This window comes from Agelaius tricolor, unplaced genomic scaffold, assembly GCF_023055355.1.
Source record: "Agelaius tricolor isolate 1412-34295 unplaced genomic scaffold, bAgeTri1.0.p SCAF_11, whole genome shotgun sequence".
Taxonomy (NCBI): Eukaryota; Metazoa; Chordata; class Aves; order Passeriformes; family Icteridae; genus Agelaius; species Agelaius tricolor.
Window position 1 is genome coordinate 7,055,761 of NW_027269271.1, and position 22,394 is coordinate 7,078,154.

At 42.3% G+C, this 22,394-nt stretch overlaps 1 protein-coding gene across 1 annotated transcript in view; it reads right to left on the bottom strand.

Moving 5' to 3' along the window:
• SWT1 (SWT1 RNA endoribonuclease homolog) overlaps positions 1 to 22,394 on the bottom strand; it is a 25,620-nt gene continuing 3,226 nt past the window's right edge. The window contains 17 exon segments of the mRNA XM_071435954.1: positions 1 to 1,072; positions 2,389 to 2,453; positions 3,136 to 3,202; positions 10,404 to 10,532; positions 10,760 to 10,968; positions 12,076 to 12,221; positions 13,038 to 13,176; positions 14,409 to 14,557; positions 15,210 to 15,346; positions 16,547 to 16,640; positions 16,979 to 17,167; positions 18,664 to 18,765; positions 18,894 to 19,023; positions 19,629 to 19,679; positions 19,814 to 19,885; positions 20,878 to 21,619; positions 22,299 to 22,357. Of these exon segments, the coding sequence (XP_071292055.1) occupies positions 967 to 1,072; positions 2,389 to 2,453; positions 3,136 to 3,202; positions 10,404 to 10,532; positions 10,760 to 10,968; positions 12,076 to 12,221; positions 13,038 to 13,176; positions 14,409 to 14,557; positions 15,210 to 15,346; positions 16,547 to 16,640; positions 16,979 to 17,167; positions 18,664 to 18,765; positions 18,894 to 19,023; positions 19,629 to 19,679; positions 19,814 to 19,885; positions 20,878 to 21,619; positions 22,299 to 22,357 (2,586 nt within the window). The 3' untranslated portion in view covers positions 1 to 966.

Below are 22,394 nucleotides of genomic sequence, written 5' to 3' on the forward strand. Positions count from 1 at the left end.
TCAGAATGGAACAGTGGTTTATGTAACAATAAATTACATTTTTACAATCAAGAATTTACAAATGCATCCAAAAGTTAATATCAAAATAGACACTTCAGAACTTGGCTAGTCAGCTCATCTCTGTACAAATACATACAAGAAGAGGTAGCATTAAAGGCCTTAGAAAATGGCTTTAGGAAAGTTTCATGGACTTAAAGCAGTTCTGGAAAGCAACCAGCAGTGCAGCCACAGAGGGATGTCACCTGGAGAACAGGGAGGACCCAGGCCCACCTTCCAGAAGGCTGTGGCAAGAGCAGGATGAGGAGTTTCCCCAAGAGCACTGCTAGCAGCTTTCCACTGACTGAATATAAAATGCCTGCTTAAACGAAGGACTAAAGCCCTTTTCCTCTGAAAAGGGGTATGGGACAAACACTTGTGTGAGGGTGGGGGGTCTGTTTTGTCTTTAAGGAAAAACAGGCATCAATCTGCTCCTTTGCCCATTCTACATCCTCTCTGAAGCCTTCAGTGCACAGGACACACACGGTGTGCCTGTGGGTCAGTCCTTGATTCCTGGCCTTGCACTCAGCTACTTCCTACCCTCGGGTCACACCACAGATTCCTTTCTCTCACTTGTGACTTGTAAACTACCAGCAAAACAAACAGGGGTTTTCCTATCCAACCATTAACAGCTCAGCTCCTGACAGGAACGCTGGATGCTCAGAGCAGCACAGCACAGCACCCCAAACCAGCCCTGCTTCTCCTGCTATCCATGCCTATCCAGCAGCACCCTCACTCAAGACAGAACATTCTAGTACTGAGTAGAATCCTCAGCAGAAATCCCAACATTTAATGCCTACGTGAAACTGTGTTTTCCCTTCAACTCCAAGCCAAAGCAGCACCTTCGAGAAGAAAAGCCGGCAGGGTTTGGGCTCCTCCAGCACTTCCCTTTTCCTCTCCTCCCCTTGAGGAGGCGGAGCTGAGCCCGGGTCAGAGCCAGCCCCGGCTCTCGGCCTCCCTGTGCACGGATGCGTGGCACTGCTCCAGCGTCTGCTCCAGCTGTGCCAGCTGGCAGCAGCCCACTTCCAGCCTCTCCCTGGGAGACAGGAGAGAAAGGTTAGCAGGACACAGCAGAACAGCAATCTCTACAAATACTCCTTAAATTTCTAGGATGTTTCCATCAAACTCAAGCAGCAGCAGTAACTTTTGCACTACAACTGCTACATCTGAGGATTTCACTTGAGCTCCTTGCAACAGCCAACCCACAGCTGCCACAGGCAGAGCTCCTGTTGCCTTCCAGGGCAGGTAAAGGGGAACAACTGTCAGGAGAGGTCACTGACATCAACCTTCTGCAGAGATCTGGGATTCTGGAAGGTTCAACCATCTTCATATACTGACACAGCCTGTACTCACACTCAAAATAAGGATCTGGATACACCCCCTTACAACTTAGACCCTTTCAAAAGAGTAATCTCAACCTGATCACATATAAACATGCCCTAACTTAGAATCTTTTGCAAACCTTTCTCAAAAGACCATTTAAAAGCTACTTCTCAAAAAAGGAAGAAAACCCCAATCACAGCCTGAGAGCTGCCAGGGAAGTCTCCAAAGCACCTGTTTACTCAGCTGAGCACAAATTTCCACACACTGTTTTCTTTATGCCTGTATCGATACAGGTCTAGAGCCATCACCTTGTGGGAGTGAAGAATTTCCACACACACTTTTCTTTATGCCTGTATCAATACAGGTCTAGAGCCATCACCTTGTGGGAGTGAAGCTTTTAAACTGTTTTTTATTACTGATATAAATACTGAATGTCTCCCTCCCTGAATAACTTTGTGTCCTGATCTTGCAATCTGCACATTGAACTTCACAGAAGATGCAGGGACCCAGAATGAATCCAGGCCAAGGGAAGCTTTTTAGAGTAATTCACCCTCCAGCCTTTCACTCAGCTGATCCTGGCCAGTGACAGCTCATTCATATCCACACAACAGCAAAATCCAGTTGCCTGCCCTTTATTAGCCAGCTCAGAATTATTAAAAATCCATGATGGCATTTCAGAAACCTCCCAGAGCCTGGAGTCACAAACCTTCAGTGACACAAATTCATAAAGAAATGAGCCAGAAACCACTGGCAGAGGAGAGAGGGCTCAACACCTCACCTCCAACAGCTGAAAATCTCCATGTAGGCACTGATGCCTCAAGTCCAATTTAATTTTTGTCCTCTCCTGATCGGTGTTATTTGGGCATTAAAATTAAAAAGGGAATTTTAAAAATCCCCCATTTATTTTCCCTACACTATTCCTACAAAGGGGGATTTTTATTGACCCAGATGATTCCTCTCATGGTACCTTGGTTAATACAGGTGAAAAGGCTGCCTCAACTCCCCCACTGGGGTCAGTAACTGGCTCACCTGTAGAGCTCCTGTGAAACACATTCATACAGCTCCTCAGCAGTGAATTTCAGACTGTTATTAATCTAAAACAAAGAAGAAAGAATGAATATAGTCATTTATCAAGTATCACATGTCTTCTACAATGATACAGTAGGAATAGAAAATAGAGCTCATGTATTCCTTAACAGGCCCTCAACTTGAGTCAGTACATTAAAAAAGTCATGCTGTATCTTGTAGTTAAATCTAATATTACAAATTCCAGCTCCATTTTCTAACCACTTCTGCACAAATCTAAAAGACCTCCAAGAATTCTCCCTCCCCTCTTAAGTTACCCTATAGTTTCATTTACATATACATATTTTTAGACATATGTGTGTGTATCTCAAATGAAATAAGCCCTGACTTGCATCAATTCCAAAAATATATGTGAAGGCCTAAACCCCAAATATATTTCCCTGCACAGCAGAGCATTGCAAGCCTGAAATATGTAACATATTAAACAGAAATATTCTACTAAAAACATTCATTTTGAGGCTTTTTTACTCTCAACAGCAAGTCATTCACACCAAGTGAGCACTCAGCAAATCACAGGAACAACTCAAATACCTGTTGAAATCCAACCAAAATCTATCTTTATGTTCAACAACTAATAAATAAGAGCTAAGAATCAAAATTCTTAATGGAAATACAGTGATGAGACATGACCTCAGAGCTTCCTAAAATAAAAGCTGTAAGTGAAGTGATCAAACACCAACAATGTCATACCTCATGTCTTCTGAGGAAGTTATAGAGGGTCCAAATATCTTGGAAACTGCTGGTTGGGGTTAAAATTCTGAAAAAAAAAAAGTTTGGGGATGATTTAAATCAAGTAGAAAAGGAGTCTATGAAAGAGTTAAAAAAACAAATCAGAAATCTTCAAGGGGAAAAAATTACTTGAACAAAAAGGAAATTATGAACTTTGAAACATTTCCCCTTCCACTACAGTAACAGAATTTAAGAGCTTATTATTTCTGGGAGGACTTTTCTGGACGCTTTTTCTAATTAAAAATTCCCTCCATGTTTTTGTGAGCCATTTCTGAATGAGGGAGGAGGGAGGAAACCCAGCAGTAACTGAAAGCCCCTTGGTGCCCACCAGTGAGGGCCCTGGGCTCACACACAACATTTCCATCCCAGCTTTGACTCATTCCCTTCAGATTCCCACATGCAGCCCAAATGCTGCAACTCACTTTCCAATTCTGTTACTTCTAATAAGCACCAATTCCCACCCAATCCAGCCAAGGGCCAGTGGGATGCAGCAGCTGAAGAGAGGTGGCTTTAATGAAGCACCTTGATGGACACCCTTTTCCATAAGGCTCCAATCCAGTAAAGAAGTTGGTTTTTAAGAAAATTAATTATCCTCATCTATTCAGGCAGATACAATTCAGTTCCACCTCAGTGTAACTTCATTTGCATTCACCAGGAAAAGCAGCACCCTCCTAAATGCTGCAAATGTACCTTAAAATCAACACAAAATTAAAACACAAGTAACACCTTATATATATTAAGAAATGCTGAGAAAATTCTGGATTTTTCAGTCTTACATAGTTAAATCATGATTAAGATAATGACTGGACTTGGAAAACGAAAATTGTTTGGGGAAAGCTCTATTTACTTTCCCATGGGAAAGTGCCCAAATTCTGTCCCTCCTCTTGCAAGCTGTAAGCTTCATTTATAAATGAATTAATTAGGAATTGAAAAAAACCAGTAAAGTAACAGACTAAGTTTAAAAAAACCAGTTAAAGGAGTCTGTGTTTGAAGCAGGCTGGAAGACCATGACACAGCACAGGATTTATTGTCAACCCTCTAAAAGCAGAGTGTGCACTACTTTTTCTCATCATTTTTCATAGGAATTATCACCAAAAATTAGTCATGCATTCTTCCCCCTGCTTCCTAAGAAGCAGTACCCAAAATGTTTGCCTTAATAGGAGTCAGGAAGGGAACCAACTGGCTGCTGTGCCTAAAAACACCTCAGAACCTTCCCCGGGCACCTCAGCCACAATCGGCTTTGACAGCGGAAAACCCCGGCAGGGAGAAGCTGCCAGCAACCCTCCATGGAAACACAGGGAATCCTGGCAGCTGCAACTGCACAGCAGCTCCCATTGCCCCAGCAGCTCCTATCCCCCACCCAGCAGCTCCCATTGCCCCAGCAGCTCCCATTGCCCCAGCAGCTCCCATTCCCACCCAGCAGCTCCCACTCCCACCCCAGCAGCTCCCACTCCCACCCCAGCAGCTCCAGGCTATCCACAGCAGCTCCCACTCCCACCCCAGCAGCTCCTATCCCCCACCCAGCAGCTCCCACTCCCACCCCAGCAGCTCCTATCCCCCACCCAGCAGCTCCCACTCCCAACCCAGCAGCTCCCACTCCCACCCCAGCAGCTCCCACTCCCAACCCAGCAGCTCCAGGCTATCCACAGCAGCTCCCACTCCCACCCAGCAGCTCCCACTCCCACCCAGCAGCTCCCACTCCCACCCCAGCAGCTCCTATCCCCCACCCCAGCAGCTCCCACTCCCACCCCAGCAGCTCCTATCCCCCACCCAGCAGCTCCTATCCCCCACCCCAGCAGCTCCCACTCCCACCCCAGCAGCTCCTATCCCCCATCCAGCAGCTCCCATTCCCACCCCAGCAGCTCCTATCCCCCACCCAGCAGCTCCCATTCCCACCCAGCAGCTCCCATTCCCACCCCAGCAGCTCCCATTGCCCCACCCCAGCAGCTCCCACTCCCACCCCAGCAGCTCCAGGCTATCCAACCCTGCCTATCACACCCAGCACCTGCAGCAGCAGGAGCAGAGCATCCTGAACCTGGGAGAGGCTGAATTATATGAATGATTCCTCATGGAATCATTCCCTCCAGTCCAGGCAGAGCCTGCCTGACTGCTGCCATCAGCCTGGATGCACAAGTGGACACAACATAAAAGCTAAAGTGTTATGAATGATCTCACCCCAAGGCTGTCACAAAATACTGGGGGAAAATCTGTCTATCCCCATTCTTCCTGCTGTGCCAAGGACTGAGCTGCCACTGGAAAACCTGGCCATGGGAGCTCTCCAGAGGAAGGATGGAGGGAACACACTCAAGTGTATTCCAGCAAGACCTCAGGTGTATGGACAAACCCACTGTGCCTCCAGCTCTTTGGAGAAAAAAAACAAATAGTGTAATTAATCATCCAAGTAACCTAATGGTAAATCCTGTACCTCATTTTATGGCCTTTGCCTGGATGAAGCCTATGGTTTCTGGGTTTGCACTGTGGAATGAGAAGTCTGACATTTGGCTCCAAGTTTTATAGCAGCTTCAAATGTGAGAGATTTGTTGTTTTGAGGGGGAGCCCTCACTCCACACAGAGCCCTGGAAGCTGCTGAGGGAAGAGCCTGCACCATAACTCCCTCCACAGATTCCCAACAGGTCAGCACTCACAAAACAGCCTGGTGCTGTCTGCAGCTAAACAGGGGCTGCAATATAAGTTCCAGTCTGGGAATATATTCTTCTGTACAAAACTGACACATTCCTGTCTGCAGAGCAATGATTTCTCAGCACCACCACTGCTCCCTACTGCTTTCAGTCACTTCATATTCCTTTCATCACCTGTAGCCACCCCCCTGTGCTATGGAAAATGGACATTTTAAGGGAATGGGAAGCACTGAGAAATTTGGACCTGTCTGTAGGAGCATTGACTCTGCCTCCATTACTTCATTAAATCAAGTTGCCCTTGTTTCCATGGAAGTTTCTCAGTGATAAAACATCTGCCTCAACTACAGAACTATGTCTAGAGAACTGTCTGTAAATCAGTAATCCATGAAGCAAAGGGCTTTTACATCCAACTGTTCTAAGCAGCCATGTGAACCTCAGCACAACAACACCAACCACTGCTGCTGCTCCTCTCTCCACACTGGTTCAAAAGCAGAAGGTGGAAATCCATGGAATCACTTGGCCTTTGCATCAGCACAGCCTTGTAGAGCCACACTACAACAACCCCCATTCTGTACTTCAGCTTCAACCTAAGAACTCCAGGGTGGTTCTACACAGTTTTCTGGAAATACTGAGGTAAAGAAGGGAATGTCATAGGTAAAGAAGGGAATTTGAGGTAAAGAAGGGAATGTCATAGAAAGACCCAAGGAATTACTATGAATATCTGCCACCAATTGGAGGTTAAATGCTGTCTTGGGGGCAGGAGGGAGAAAGGAGACAGACTTGATGATTTTATCTCAAGTGCTTCCCAAACCACTCCCAATGTTTATCTCCTGTCCTGTCACTCATCTGATGCCAAGCACAAGGTGTAAGATACAATAATAAATAGAAATGGATAAGAAATAGATCAAAATGTCTCAGCTGTCAGCCCCTGCTGGCACCCCTGGCTCTACAGGCTCCAAGCACCATGGCTTTAGAGCCCCATGTTTGAAACCTTTCTGCTTTTCAGACTGCTCTGAAGGCACCACGGTGTGAGCAGCTGCACAGCACCACCTCTGCCCTGCCCCTTGGGGAGCACTGCCCACCTCCAGCTCTGTTTGAGCTTTGTATCTTACAGCTGTCATTAAAATTGGCACAACACAACATTTCAGTTTGGGCCTGGCAGCAGAGAAGGCTGCAGCTAACTTCAGTGTCAGGTTTCACCTAAATGCATAAAACCGTAAAGATCAAACAAGTAGCAACTGGAATGTCTGATACTTTTTGAACAGGGAACTAATCTCCATTTTACTTCCAAAAAGAGACTGTGTGCAGAGAAGATTAAAGGCAGAGCTCTTCATCTACAGACTTTATGGCAGAAATTATTAACTGACACCAGAGCCTAAGGGAATGAAGACAATTCTCTATTGAGACACCAAGGAGAAGAGACCTCAATTCCTCCACTGGCCAGCTGAAAAACTAGAGGACACAGTTTCTCTGCATCTGAGGAATTCTGTACTAAAGCTAGTAACACTGCAGAATTGTTTTTAAATTATTTCAGTTCAGTGATCGGTTCTGATATAGTAACACTATCCTACACTACTGAAATCTTAAGAAATTACACTTTTAATTTACAAATGTTTACACAGTCCTGGACTAAACCACATTTTTCCAAATCATTGGGAGAATGAGAGAAATTCAATTTAGATAAAATATTAGAAAAGCAGAACTCAGGCTTCTTATGCAGTCAGTAACAGACAAATATTTTACAGGTGACAGCATATTAGTATAAATATTTAGGAGGCCTGTATCCAAGTGTATATGCTATAAGATGTGAGTGATTTTCAAGTTGGCATATGAACAAAAAAATTCTTTTTTAGCCAAGAGATGAAAGGAAAAAATCCAACTTGAAATAACTGCATCAATTCACCCAAGACTGAATTTTCTTTTTTTATTTCCTATGAACAAGGATTTCTTATCTAAAAGAAACCTGGCAGGAGACATGAAGACAATATCCAATTCCCTAGGGCTGCATATAGAAGCTTAGAATCACAATTTCTATTCAGCTGAGGGCAAACATCAGCTAATCTAAACCCCTATATAATTTTAAAGAGTTAATTAAGAGACCTTAAATAAGGTGCCTCAATTAACTGCTTCCAAATAATACCCAACCCAAACACAAATATAAACCACCAGTGAGAACACTCACAAATCCTCAATCCAAAATTATTTAAAATCGTGTAATGGTTTCACTATTTTACTGGATGCTTAAATTTCAGAGGTTTCATACCCTTTGCCCATTACCAATAGTAAAGGTATATAGTTAGAACATGCTCACTGTACTGATTATTCTTAATTTCAGAGCTGAAGGCTGTCATTGCTGGCACGCAGAACTGTGCAACACAAACACCACTCTGCTACCAGTGCTGTTAGAGGAAGAAATCAAGACAAAATAAAAAACAAAACTGCATGGTGTTACAGAAATTACCAGAACAGGGTAACATGCAAAAAGCTGTTACTGACACATCTTCAATAAAACAGTTTTTGTTTTTTTCCTTTTCTGTATCTGTATTTGTCATTAGCATGCTCTGGCCATCAAGCCTGAATAGCTGGGATAGTGCCACTGGTGTAGTTGGCTTTTTTTATGATTAAGGGTTTCATTACATTTATCTCAAAAAGTATAATCATGTTTTTCTAATTGTTTTTAACAACCTGAAAATCTAAACTTTTAATGCAGTTGAACGTTCAACATAATTTACTGATAAAGCTTCCAAACTTCCATATTTTCTCTCTTCATTGTTCTGGACAGCAGGGATCAGAAGGTACCACAGAATCAGCTGGATTTGATCACTAAAAGCTGTTTTACCTCCAAATATTCAAAACAGAACTTTCTCACTATTTTTTCTCCAGTGCCTCCTTTTCTGCAATCATGCCATTAGATTAAGTCACTGAGACGCATTTTTTTCAAAAATCAAGAAATATAAATATGCTGCAAGGTGAATTTTAGAGCAAAATGAAAGTGAGGTGTCTGCCCATGGTAAGGGCTGGAAACAGATGAGCTTTAAGGTCCCTTCCAACCCCAAACATTCTGGTTCTATGAAAGCTTCTGAATTTCTGTTTTAATATTCATAAATCTGCATGGACACATTAATCTGGCTCCTGGCTCTTTGGAAAAGCTCCTCAGAGCTCTCAAACTCCCTTAAATCCCTCCACTCAAGGCCAATGCAGAAAACGCTTGTGCAAATTCTCCCCATTTCTTGCTCCATGATGCCACCTACTGCAAACCTGCACATCAAAGCAGGCATTTCCAAAGTGTCCAGCAAAACTACTCCATTCCAACAATCAGCCTATGTATTTTTATTTATTATTAGGAGTTTTTATTTTTACAGAGCCCTCCCACAAAGAAAACCAATAGTTTTAAATGAAACACCTCTGCAATACAAAAATAACCATTCTGAATATTCCATATTCCCATTTAATCTCATCCACCACATTTATAAACTGGTACCACAGGATCTGTTGCAAAAACTTTAGCATCAGAATGAAGAGAGCAAAGTTTAGCAGTAACCTACTTTATTGAAGCTATTTCCTTAGAGGGAAAAAAACCCACCAGCAATAAATTGAATCCGTCAGTACTCACCTGCTCAAGCTCACATTCCTACCCATATTTTTCTGCTTCTAATTTTTATAATATTTTGATCATTTATATTTAAAAGAGAGACTGTAATTCTTTGAATGGATCTATCTTTCAGTGCCATGAAAAAAGGACTAAGCCAAGACAACACAGGAGATTCCTTATTCTCCCTGAAACTTGAAATTTTTTGTGCTGTAAAAAAACGACAGTGGAGGGATGGGGCTCTACCTGCCAGAGGGCAGGGTTAGATGGGATACTGGGAAGGAATTGTTCCCTATGAGGGTGGGCAGGCCCTGGCACAGGGTGCTCACAGAAGCTGTGGCTGCCCCTGGCAGTGTCCAAGGCCAGGCTGGATGGGGCTTGGAGCAACCTGGGACAGTGGAAGGTGTCCCTGCCCATGGCAGGGGTGGCACTGGATGGGCTTTTGAGGTCCCTCCCAACTCAAACCACTCTGGGATTCTGTGATTCTATGAAGACAGAGGGAATATTATCCTGCCTAAAGAGAAAATGCAGCTGATTGTTGCTGTTAGGGCTGTCATGAAGAACTGGGAACAGCAAAGCCCCACAACTTTACATCCTTCACTCTACTGGAACTTTGCCCCCATCTGAGTGGGCCTCACATTTGAAACACAAATGCCCTGAATTATTCAAAGCTCCTGCCATCAAAACTGATGTATTAATCATAATCATTAATCATTAATAGCTCCAGTTACACCTGAGCAGAGGCAACTTGCTGGTCAAACACTGGAAAACAAATCCCAGACATCAAAGGCAATTCCCTGCAAGACATCTCCACGTCTGCAACACTTCCATGATCTTTTTCTACCAATGGCTCAAGGCAGCCTTGACCTTGGCAGCAGGATTTTTACTGCAAATCATGTCACCAAGCACACAGAATAAAGAGTGGCTTGGTGCTGCAATATTTCAGACTTTTGTGACTTCAGGTGCCTGTGGCACATTTTGTGCCCAGCTGCAGTGCTCACCTGCCAATGCCCTCACGGATGTCCTTCACTGCTGCCAGCAGCTTCTGCAGGCCCACAAAAGCCTCCTCAAACGAGGCCTTGCCAGCCATGCTCACTGCACTGGGGTCCAGCTTCTGGAACAGCTCAATACTGAAATTCCAAAGAAACAAAGAAGAGAAAGAAAAGCAGTTAAAAAAAAAAAGCTCTGATTGACATAACAATTTGCATGCTCCCAACCTTTGTGTGATTTTTTTTTCTTTGGGGGGGGGGGTTCAATTTAGATTAATTACAGGGTAAAAAAGCACAGTTTCTAAAGTGTGCTTGTTTGAAAATTATCTAAGGCTATGTGTTAGTTCTGAGCTTTTAGCAAGCTGTACCTGTACAAGTTCATGGTGTTCCAAACACCTTCCAGGACTGACCAGATTTCCTGGTGCCTGTTTTCCTGAGCCACATGAAAGCTGGGCTGTAGCTCTTTTTCCTCAGTGCTTTGCAGATTGGGCATCGTGGCTTCCATTTTTTCACATGCAGTATTTTCTGAAAGAACCATGATGTCTTCTGATAAATCCTGCTCACTGTCTGCCCTCACCTTATAAAACAGTTCAGCAAACAAATAATCAATGTATTTGGTTCCTAACTTCAGAAAACCAGAATCTACACACTTCTACAGATTTTTTTTAAGCATTGCTCAACAAATCAAGGCTGAACTCTTTGAGTCACCTTGGTTATAGTCTCTGCATCCAAAGCCTCTCCTGATAGTTTGGGCTGGAAGGGGCCTTAAAGCCCATCCAGTGCCACCCCTGCCATGGGCAGGGACACCTTCCACTATCCCAGGTTGCTCCAAGCCCTGTCCAACCTGGCCTTGGACACTGCCAGGGATCCAGGGGCAGCCACAGCTTCTCTGGGCACCCTGTGCCAGGGCCTGCCCACCCTGGCAGGGAGGAATTTCCTTCCTGAGAAGTTTTCAGACAGAGCCTGATTCTCATGACCCAGAACATCAGGTTCAGGGCTGACTGCATTGCACAGAGGTCCCAGCACAGGTGACTCCTGACCTTTCTTTCACTTTCATCCTTTTCTAAAGACACCAAGAACTCTTGACAGCTGTTCTGACCTATCTTCTTTCCCATAAATCCAAATATTTCATCCATGCTCATGACTCAGTTTTTACATCATTACATACAGAAGTGACAGTAACCATAAACCAAGACAGTTGGAATTTCCTCCACAGCAACTCAAGAGCTGAGCTGGGAGTGAAGACCAACTTCTGAGAACACAAAAGGGGCCAGCACAACCACCACAAACAAGGGAATCCCTTCTTCAGCTACACAGACAATGAAAGCTGAAATAACACACTTAAGAACAACAGTTTGGGACCCATGTCAGAAGGAGAAACAGCAAATTTAACCTCTAAGGCCCATCAGATACTACTGCAATAGAAAACTACGACAAAATAATGGGTTTCAGTCACCTTTCTGATACTAACACATTTATATTAGGGAAAAAATGTATCAGCAGATATTCACTGAATGAAAATAAAACTTCAAGTCAGGGTCTCTTTATTTCAAAAACACCCCAGCAACATTTCCTGGAGTAATCAGTGGAAATGATGGGAATAATTAAGAAATCTAAGCCAGGTTTGGAACATGGAACAACTTGAGGATGGGGTGAGGTGGACAAACACCAAAGCTGCCCTTACCCCTCCGAGGCTCTCACAGAGTTTTGCCACTTCAGCATAAGCCTGGGGCAGGACACCATTGTAGTCTGACCTGCAGCTGAAAGCATGGAGCAGTTTTTTGGATTCCTGGAGTAGGACACGCACTGTTGAGGAGTCAAATGGTTTATCTGATGTTTAGACATTAATGTAAGAGGGAGGAAAAAAACAAGTTAGGATTTAACAGTCTTGGCAGGCAAATTTAATCCTCAAATACCTAGATTAACAGAAGCACTTGATAATGCTAGGAAAATGGTTCAGAAGCATCAGGTACAACAATCTCAGAGAAAAATGCAGGGGACTGCTCACTCCTCAACCAAGTCTTCCAAATTTATCCTGGGATCTTGCACAAGGATCAACTGGCATATCTAAAATAATTCTGCAGAACAGCAATATCCCAAAGAGGTAGAACCAAGAAATCCCAGGGTATCCTGAGTGGGAAGGGACCCACCTTGATCACAGAGTCCAACCCCTGCCCTGCCCAGACACCCCAACAATCCCAGCCTGGATCCCTGGGAGCTTTGTCCAAATTCTCCTGGGGTTCTGGCAGCCTTGGGGCTGTGCCCATTCCCTGGGGAGCCTGGGCAGTGCCCAGCACCCTCTGGGGGAATTCACCAGGTCTGTCTGTCAAAATCAAATGCTCAAAGACATCTTTAAACAAATGCAAGGTTTGTGGGGGTTTTATTTTAGTTGGCTTCTTTTTAAAACAAACCTCCCTGCCCTCACATACCACATAAAATATCCTTTGCTCCTCCATAATTTTTTTGGTAAATACAGATCATTTGGTCACATGTAACACGGAGGCAAAGGAGAGAAAAGGAATTATTTGCTTTTTAAAAATAATTCAGACCTAGGTGACTATTAATACACAGAGCCAGTTCCATAACTCAAACCAGAACATGGAGGCTTTTCACAAGTTTACAATTAACTTTCTCAGGGACTGTTACCTGCATAAAGGTGTTTAGAAAGGCATTCAATGGTTGAAAGTAAACTCCTTGGCACCACATAACCAAAAACAGCCATCCAGTGTTTTTTATAACATTTCAGCAGGTTTGCTAAAGTCCATGGTGGCTTCAGATACAGGATCTGGAAGAGAGTATGTTATAAATTCAAAGGCTGGTTTCCATTTAGACATGTTCCTATAAATCTCACAATTGCTCTGTTCTTCAAGAATGTGATGATCTGTGACTGCTGAAGGAGAAATTCAGTGATTCCTCAGAAATAAGACCAGATTTAAACAAATTTATCTATTAATAAAGATTTGATTCAGCAGCACCATGGGTTAAACAGTGATGCTCATTAAGAAGCAATGCACAATTTGTGATTCCCCATTCCTCAAAAACACTTAAGACTTTTGATTTATGTCAAAACTGATCTAATGAGTTACTTATGCACAAAAGCCAACAGTAACAAGAACAAAAAGAAGAACAGTAAATATGCCTATGATTTTCCAGTACTGTTACAAAGTAAAAATAAACACTGTGACTACTTACACATGGAGTAAAATACATGTATTGCAAAAAACCTAAGAATTCACTACTATCAAGTGAAACCAGTGTTTGAAGATATGTTTAAAGAAATTAATTAAGTGAATAGAGAAGTGATTGAAAGTTTAGCAGCTAATCAGGGCAGCTTGGGAAAGAAGTCACCCCATGATTTTGGGGTATTTTTAAAGCCACAGAGCTTATATGCAATAAATTTAAACTTTTAACAACCTCCCACCAGCTATAAAATGGAAACCAAAGTAAAGCATGGACAATGTGAAAGTGCCTTGTACATGGGTATGTATCTTCTGCAAACCATACTTCTGCAAGCATGTTTAGAGGTTCTCATTAGTACCCTTGTCATTCTGCATCTGCACTGGAATCAATTTAGCTGGGAACAGTTTTATCCACATCTGTTCTGGTGGGGAAGAAATGCAATAAATGCCCTGATATTATACAGAACATGATGGAATGATTCCTTGCAGGATGTATTTACAGTGCAAGGTTCTATTTGAGTAGAAAAGCTGAAATAGAATTTTAATGCCATTAATAAAAAGAATTCTGAAATTTCACACTGAGAAACCAGCAGCCCTGTTACTGTGTCATTAAAATTCTCTTAAAATACTGCACATGCTGGACACTAGTGATCAAACAGGATAATCTTGCTATAAAATGAAATATTAGAAGTGAACACTGAGCTGTTCCCTGTCAATGATATCAGGGACCTGGATGATTTGGGTTTGGCTTGGCACAGGTATTAATAGCAATAAAACACCAAGGACATTCAAACCTTTCAATAATCAAAATATCAAGCAAAATGATGTAAGAAACCACCTCCATCCACAGGTTTCCAAATGCAAGTTTCATTTCAGTCTCCAAAATACAAGACAAAGCTTCTCCTAAGTTCTTTTCAAGGTCTGGAAGCACATTTGGGAATTGTGCAGTAAAACCAGCATCAACTCTTGTCTTCCCAAATTCTGTATCTGTCAAACCAATGACACAAAAGGCATTTATTGAAACTGGGTTTACATCTAATTCATCTTGATGGCACATGGAGAACTTGTCCCCATAAATGCAGATAGACTGTACTTGGGTTTATAAAGCAGATGTGCTTCACCTAATTAAGTTTCAACTATTTCTAGTTATACCCACTTGTACTGTGTGTATTTTTAATTAAGAGCTACTAACCAAGAGGATTAATGTCCCCATAGTATTACTGATTAGTGATCTTACTCCACATTTCTTTTTTCCTTAAATAACTTAGATCATATACAGCCAGCAGGGTTATCAGCAAGCACAAGAGGATCTCTGTAAGCTGTACCTGTATCTTTGGAAAAATGAAAAAACATCCTTCAGTCCCAAAAAGTTCAGGACACCTTTTAAATTACTCTAAACACAGGAAATTAATGCAGTGGTTTTTTTCCCTATAAAATAAAAACATGTCACATTTGAATTTCCTAGAACTCTGAGATGGTTTAATTAACATCTCGAACTTTCAGAAAACCTTTGAAAAAACCCTCCCCAAACAAAAAACATTCCTAAGGATTCAAAGCATAGGAAAAGTGAAGGTATAGTAGCAACTGTTCTTCCTCCACCCCACTGATTTTTACAAACCACCATATTCCCCAGACTCACCGTGCTTTGGCTGCTGCAGCTCCTCAGAGCTCTGGGGCCTGTTTGCATTCACGTTCTGCAGAGCAGTGACCAGATCAGCTTTGCAGAATGCCTTGACCTCACTCACAATGGCTTTATTACACAGATTTTTATCATCCCTAGAAAATAATTAATTGTTGTCAGCAAAGGAATAAAAGCAGCACACTGTATTTGGAAAACCTATTTTGTGAGTTTCATTACATAGACTAAGTTCTCTTTCTCAAGCAATTAGAAGCAGTTCAAAAAATTAAATCAGAAAATTAGGTAAAAATGAGAAACATACTGATAAGTGTTTCAGAGTCTAGGTTTAAGAAAACAATAGCTATAATTACTACAGCAGTGATTACAGCAGTGATGCTTAGCTGCTATGATCTCAGAAAGCAAACCAGGCAATAATTCTGAGACAGTACTATCTTATTTGATGGCTACAGTTAATTCTCCTTGTTGAGACCCTTTTTAACTATTCTGCTGGCCAAATCTTTATCCCAGATGCCACTCTGAGGTTCTGCTCCAGCAGAACTACTTTAAAAAGCCAGGACAAAGTTGCATCCCAGTACTTTCTCAAAAATTCCCATTGCTTATATTGGTAGAGGATAAAGAAATTTTTGGATGAAAACCAGTTCTGAAGTCAGCTTCTGTTTTTTGATCAGTGAAACCTAAAATCACCATCATGATCCCATGAACACTGACTGAAATGGCATTTTCAGCAGCAACCTGTGTCAACTTGAATAACCCAAATGGTGCCCAGAGTTTTAATCCCACTCACTGAACCATGCAGGAACTGGTTCTAGCCAAGACCAGAGCAAGTAGAGCCAAGGAATATCAGTCCTTTGAGCAGGCTTCACCTGCTCCTATCAAATTCAGAATCAATACCCAGAGGTCAGCTGTTATCCTCACAAACAGGAACAGCAGCAAATCCATCCCCAGCTTCCTGCTTTCTAAGATTAACCCCTTCTTTGCTTTTGCTTGCCTGGCTGGGAACAGGGGTGAAGTCTCTAACTGGATCTCAATCCTTAATTCAAGTATTTTTTCCATTTTGTAACTTCAGAAATATTTTTTATGAGAAACCAGAATAAAATCTGAGAAACCTATGTTTTAACAAGTTTTAAAATTGAATATTAAGTAGGCTGAATTCTATTTCAGGCCTCAAGCTCATAAAGGTGATTCCACCTCCAGTTGTAGTGGTTTATTATATCCTTCTACTCTAGCTTTTAAGAGGGTGATTGCCCTTCCCAAGAGCTTACATCACAAAGTGCTCTTTCTTTAAGCCCTGCTTTGAAAGCAGTGTGGCAGGAGACCTAAGGGAGCCAGGAACTCACGTGCAGAGGACAACAAGAGCTTGTGGGAAGAGCTTCTGGTACTGCAGGCAGCACTGCAGGACACGGTCATCGTTGTTCTCATCACTCAGCCCATCTGTAAAGGCAGGGCAGACACAGCTGAGGGATGTGGGCACAGCTCAGCCTCACAAACACCTCAGTGCACTCGTGGTGCTCATTGTACATTTAACACCACCCACACCAGGACACAAGTGTAAGGTGAAAGTGAGAAACAACTGGTAAAACAATAGATAGTGGAGACATTCGCATGCCACAGCCTTGGATACACTCTGAAGGCTGCTGTAAGAAATTAGCTCATGTTAATTAGCAAACAGCAGAGTGAAGAAGTCTCCATTAAACTCAGAATTCTAAGGTTGCCACTAGGTGAAGTGCAAGGATGAAGTACCCAGCACAAATGGATTGCACATGTATTACACATTTTTTGAGAAGCCAGCTGCATGGACTGCCCCCACAGTTTGGAATCCTGGTTCTTGAGACACTTGTAGATGAACTGCACTGCAGGGATAGCTTTGTCCCGAACATGCTGCAACATTTTCCCCTTCTTCAAGTTGTCCAGCTCTTGTAGGACGACCCAGGGAATGATTAATGCAAGTCTGTCAACTCCTGGAAGGAAAAAAACCCACCAATAAACAATGGTATTTGCAGGAGCGACACCATACAGAGAACTTTCAATTCAAGCATCATCTTTATGCAAGTTCACACTTTTTTGCCAGTAGTTTTCATAGTCCTTGCTCAAGAGAATCTAGCATTTGAAAAAAAGCTGGAAAATGCTGACTTCCCTCTTCACTGATTACATAGAAAAGTGACAGTACCAGGCAAACAAAAGGGAGACACAATTTTAATCAGCAGAATACTCTGACAACATTAATAACACATATTTGCACCAATTCTCTTGGCACACACCTGCTGTGAGATATTGCAGCAAGGTGAAACAGCAGCTGAAATACCAGGCTGCACACACCCGAGGGACCACAGCAGTAACTGTGCCAAAACAAGCAGCAAAAAAAGCAGCAACAGCTCATGTGCATTGCCAACCAGCACTCCTAAACCAGAAACACAAAGTGTGGCTATTGGACCATGGTTTTATTTGTAGGTAAGTATGGGCTGAACTTTAAAGCTTTTATATGAAATACAGGGGTAAATCAGAAGTTTAATGACTGTTCTGCTGGTCACCCCATGACAAGTACTTCAATTGTTTTCTTTCTCATTCACATTGTGAGAACAGAATTTTGAAAAAATACATTAATAACCATCTGCTTTACAATAAATAGGCTGGGAATCAGCAGCCTTCTCCAGACAGTGGGTCTGGTGCAGGACCAGACACTGGGAGTTGCAGTATTCTAAAAAGGCATCTCAGTCTATATAAGACAGAGAATTCCTAACCTGAGAGAAGAAATACAGTCTGACACACTCCTGAAAATCACTCAGGCCCTAAGGAAAGGTATTTTCCAGGTGGCTGGAATAAGTGTATTCATTAGCTGAAAGCATCAAAGCATCCTAGGCATTCTGACAGATTCCAGATGTGCCTACCAAGAACTGACATGCACAATCCCAATCCTGCAAACATGAAATAACCAACAGCTTTCCAGAATATTAGAGGCAAATATTAAAGCCAGGGTCTGCATTCTGAATTCCTAAGAAATTGCTCAGTTCTGCCACCTTTATCAAGACAGAAAAAGCAGTGACTGACTGCCTTACACTTTTTAGATAGTTTTACATTTCTAGAAAAAGAAATGCTAAAAGGAGATGAGAAAATAGAGTTATCACTAGTAAGAAGTTAAATGCTTAAATTATGTTTTTAGAAAGGGTTAAGTCTTATTTACTGCTAAGAATTCACGCATATTCCTTGGAGTATCTGCCATGCTTCTCTGCAGGTACATGGGCTGTAAGCACAGTAGGTTCTGCTTCCACAGCTGAGGTTTCTCTAGGATGCAGCTTTTTGGGTTCACAGAACCAGGCTCCCTGTGTGCCTTCTGCCCCTGCCTGAAACCTGCTGCCTTTTTAAGGAACCCAGGGCTTGGTTTCCTTCAGGTATCCTGAAGCTCTTACAGCATCTGTTTTACTTACAATGTCTTACTCATCAGAACATATTTACATACCGGGTATATCCTCAGATTTCAGGGATCTCACAAACTCAAGGTGACTAATCATTATATTTGTGTCAATCACCACTAGGATGTTCAGACCAGAACTAAAAGCCCCTAGGGGAAAAGAAGAGAAAAAAGAGAAAACAGCAGAAATAATCAGTTATGTGCTCCCTACTCAGACCATCAATAACTGTAATTACTTGTTGCAACTAGAGAGCAAAGCAGATCCCATCATGCCATACCAGCAGAAGTATTTAAATCCTGTTCTGGAAGATCTATCTCCATGCTTGTAAGTTCTCCACAGGTCTGCACTACAGACAGGGCCATCCTCTTCTCCACACGAGCAACGTGCAAGTCTTCAACTATCTGCATCTACAGGGAGAAAACGAGCATGTGTGTAATCCATTGGAAGGAATCACTTCATAATTATTCCCCAAAAAGACACTTTTGCATTAAAGCTGTTAAAATTGCCTCAAAATGATGTCTGAAAAATTTTCAGTCAGTACAGGAAATGAAATCCACGAGAACTTTTACATATTCTCCAGTAAAGACATCCAAAATATGGCCTAGAAAGATTTATGACCTTTCTACATGGTATTCAAAAACTTTGCTGCATTTTTTTTTTTGCTACACAAACTGCAAGTTTCCTAACAGGCACTTCTTAAAAAAATATGTCTCTCTTCCAACTAAAAAGTTGGAGGATGAAAAATGAGATAGCTGGAGCATGTGAACAACTCTGAAGGCCCTTTTGTTGCACATGGTAACAGAAAGACACACTTTATCTCACAAAGTTCCTGATTAGCAGCACTTCAACAAGTTTGCTTAGTTTTTTTAAATAAATGCTCCACATTTGAGTGTAGATCATGAGTCAACGATGTCAAATACTTGGAAAGGTCATGGAATTGTCCAGTTACACAACCTCGGTGCCCTTGGTCTTTAAGACAACACAGAAGTGTTAAATGAAAAGCATTACCAACCTCTTGGTCTGTGTTCTGACTGTCTTGAAGGGGTGGAAAGTCTTCAGAGCTCTGTAGGGAGAATTAAAAACACCACAAACACACACCCTGCCAACATCACAAAATATCAAGGAATACTGAGGTAAAAGGGATCCCTATGCCAGGAGTTTTGGAATACAGCCCTGCAAAACAAGTCCCTCACTCACCTTTGGGACAGGCACAGGCTTTGTGACCTCACCTCCCTGGTAGGAGTCAGATGTGCAGGGGCCCTCAACATTCTAGAAACAAGCAGGAACAGAAGAACAACACATGTCTTAGAGGGCTTTTTAGAGCACACTGGTACTCCCAAGTGAATAGGGAACATAAACTACAATTATTAGCATCTATAGTATCATTTTAATATGGCTTAGATGCATGGCTTTCTTTTAAATAAATGACTGGACTACACAGCAAATTCCATCTGAGCATTAACCCCCCACCATTTTTTACATTGAAGGTGCTTGACCAGGCTGCCCAGAGAAGTTGTGGAGTCTCTATCCTTTGTCCTGGGCAATGAGCTCTGGCTGACCCTGCTTGAGCAAGGGGGCTGGACTGGATGATCTCCAGAGGTGCCTTCCAACCTCAATGGCTCCCCAGCTTTGCATGTAGTAACTCTTAGCACACACACAAAATGCCCACAGTACTGTAACACAAACTGGAATCCCCAGAGTTGCTGGGCATTTTCACCAGAACAACAGCAAAAAACCCCATTCTCAAGATCCAGCTTGTGTTTGGCTCTGCACCACAGCCTGAGCTTAGAAACAAACCTGTCACAGATAAAAGGGAAGTTCTGCAGCACACATACCAATTTAGTCCCACATCCACCCCAAGCTCTCCAGGCATCACTCCACTAGCAATGCTCTGTCTGGCAGCAAGTTTTCATTGCTTCAGTTTATTCATTCAAAAAATGAAATAACCATATCAGCTAAAACCAAAAAAATCAGCTGATTTATACCTAAACTAAAGTATTCCACACCCCCAGCAGCAAAGCAAAGCCATGGAAGCATATGAGCAGACACAGTCCCAGCATCCAAGACCTTTACCCTTCTGGTCTGTTTAACATTTAGCTGAGGAACATGGAAACAAGGTTTACATTAGGATCAGAAAAATCCACCTAGTTAGCTGTGAAACCTGGCTGGATTCTGTAAGAAGACAGTCTGCTCATACAAATCTGCCATTAAGAAGCAATCCTGAAACATCTCCATAATACAAAGAACAGGGTTCTCATTACCTGCTTATAACACAACGCTGTGGCTTCCAAGTCTCCTTCTTTAGTTGCTGAGTGCTCAGGAGCTTTAGGAGAACCAGGGCTGTGTTTCTTGCGCTTCCGAGAGTCCCGTCGTGGTGGAGTTTCAGATGGGGAGTGTGATGATCTGTGTTTACTCGTGTGCCTCTTTTTCTCAGCAAAGTCCTTATATTCTTCTTCCTCCTCCTCTTCTTCCCAGAAGCTAGATAATGCACTTGGCTCCTTACTGACAGGTCTGTCACCATGCCCAGTCCCTGCAGAGCTGTCAGGTGGCTTTTTGGGTATTCTGAAAACTTCACTCTGCTTTTTTGAGCTCTCTGCCTTTTTATGTGGTACCTCGTACACAGAGGACTTAAACTTTTCTATCATAGCTTGTTCTGCTTTTAGCTTGAGTTTACAGAGTTCAGCTTTCTCTCTCTTTTTCTTCAGTGCCTTGTCCCTCTGAAGCTCAAAGCTGTGCCAGAGCCTTTTTCCTTCTCTTCCATCAGATTGACTTCTTTCCTTGCTGGCAGTCACCACATCAGGAGTGCGGGTGGTTTTGCCATGTTTGATTTCTTTGGCTTTAAACTGGATCACTATTTTCTTCTGCCTGTCAGTATGAATTGAAGAACCATCTGGGGTTTTGCTTCTCTTTGGAGATTTTTCCTGGGATCTTCCATCTGCATCATGAAAAGCACAAGAAATTCGGTGTCGCTTCTTCTCATGCCCATCTTTCTCTGGTTTGGACCTACATGAACATGATCAAGAAAGTAATGTAATTTAGCTCAGGTAATGGAAAAGAGCAACAAAAAAGGCATCTACACTTGACTGAGACAGAGCTAAGCATTTATGAGCACCATTCTTAAATATGAACTTGAAGCAACAGTTATCCTTCAAAATAGTTTGACATGGCAATTTTGGATTTACCTTTCTCCACTGTACAGCCATTTTAGCTTTCAGAAAATGGAGAAAAAGCTTCTTCTGCATTCACTGCTGGTTTGAGAGACACCCTACACAGTTGAGTTTCTTCTTATCACACAGATAAGTTTTAACAGCAGTTCAGTGATAAAGGAGGTGTGTTACCTAAAAGGTCAGCTTGGTCACACAGTGCCATAACACACACAGCTTTCAAACTGTTTATCCTGCACTGACTGGGGAACTTGGAAAGGGAGCAATGGAGGGGAATATAATAACATTCTACAGAAATCATTAATTATATGAAAAATTATTAGGAAATTTGTCATAAGAGCAGAGAAAATACTCAGTAATTATATTTACTGTACACTAGGTTTAAAATATCCAAAGAAAGACTGGTTAAAACACCATATTTCATTTGGTGAACAGGCTGAAAAAAAGTCTTCAGCATTAAGTCTTCAGCATTGTTATATTTTTAAATAGTTCTATTGAATGACAGATTGAGAATTTACCTCTGAAGTTCTGTTTCTTCTTTTGCAGTGTGCTTGTAAGATCTTGTGTCTTCAGAGTTCTGAAAAAAAAATTCAGGACCTTACAGAGGAAACTGC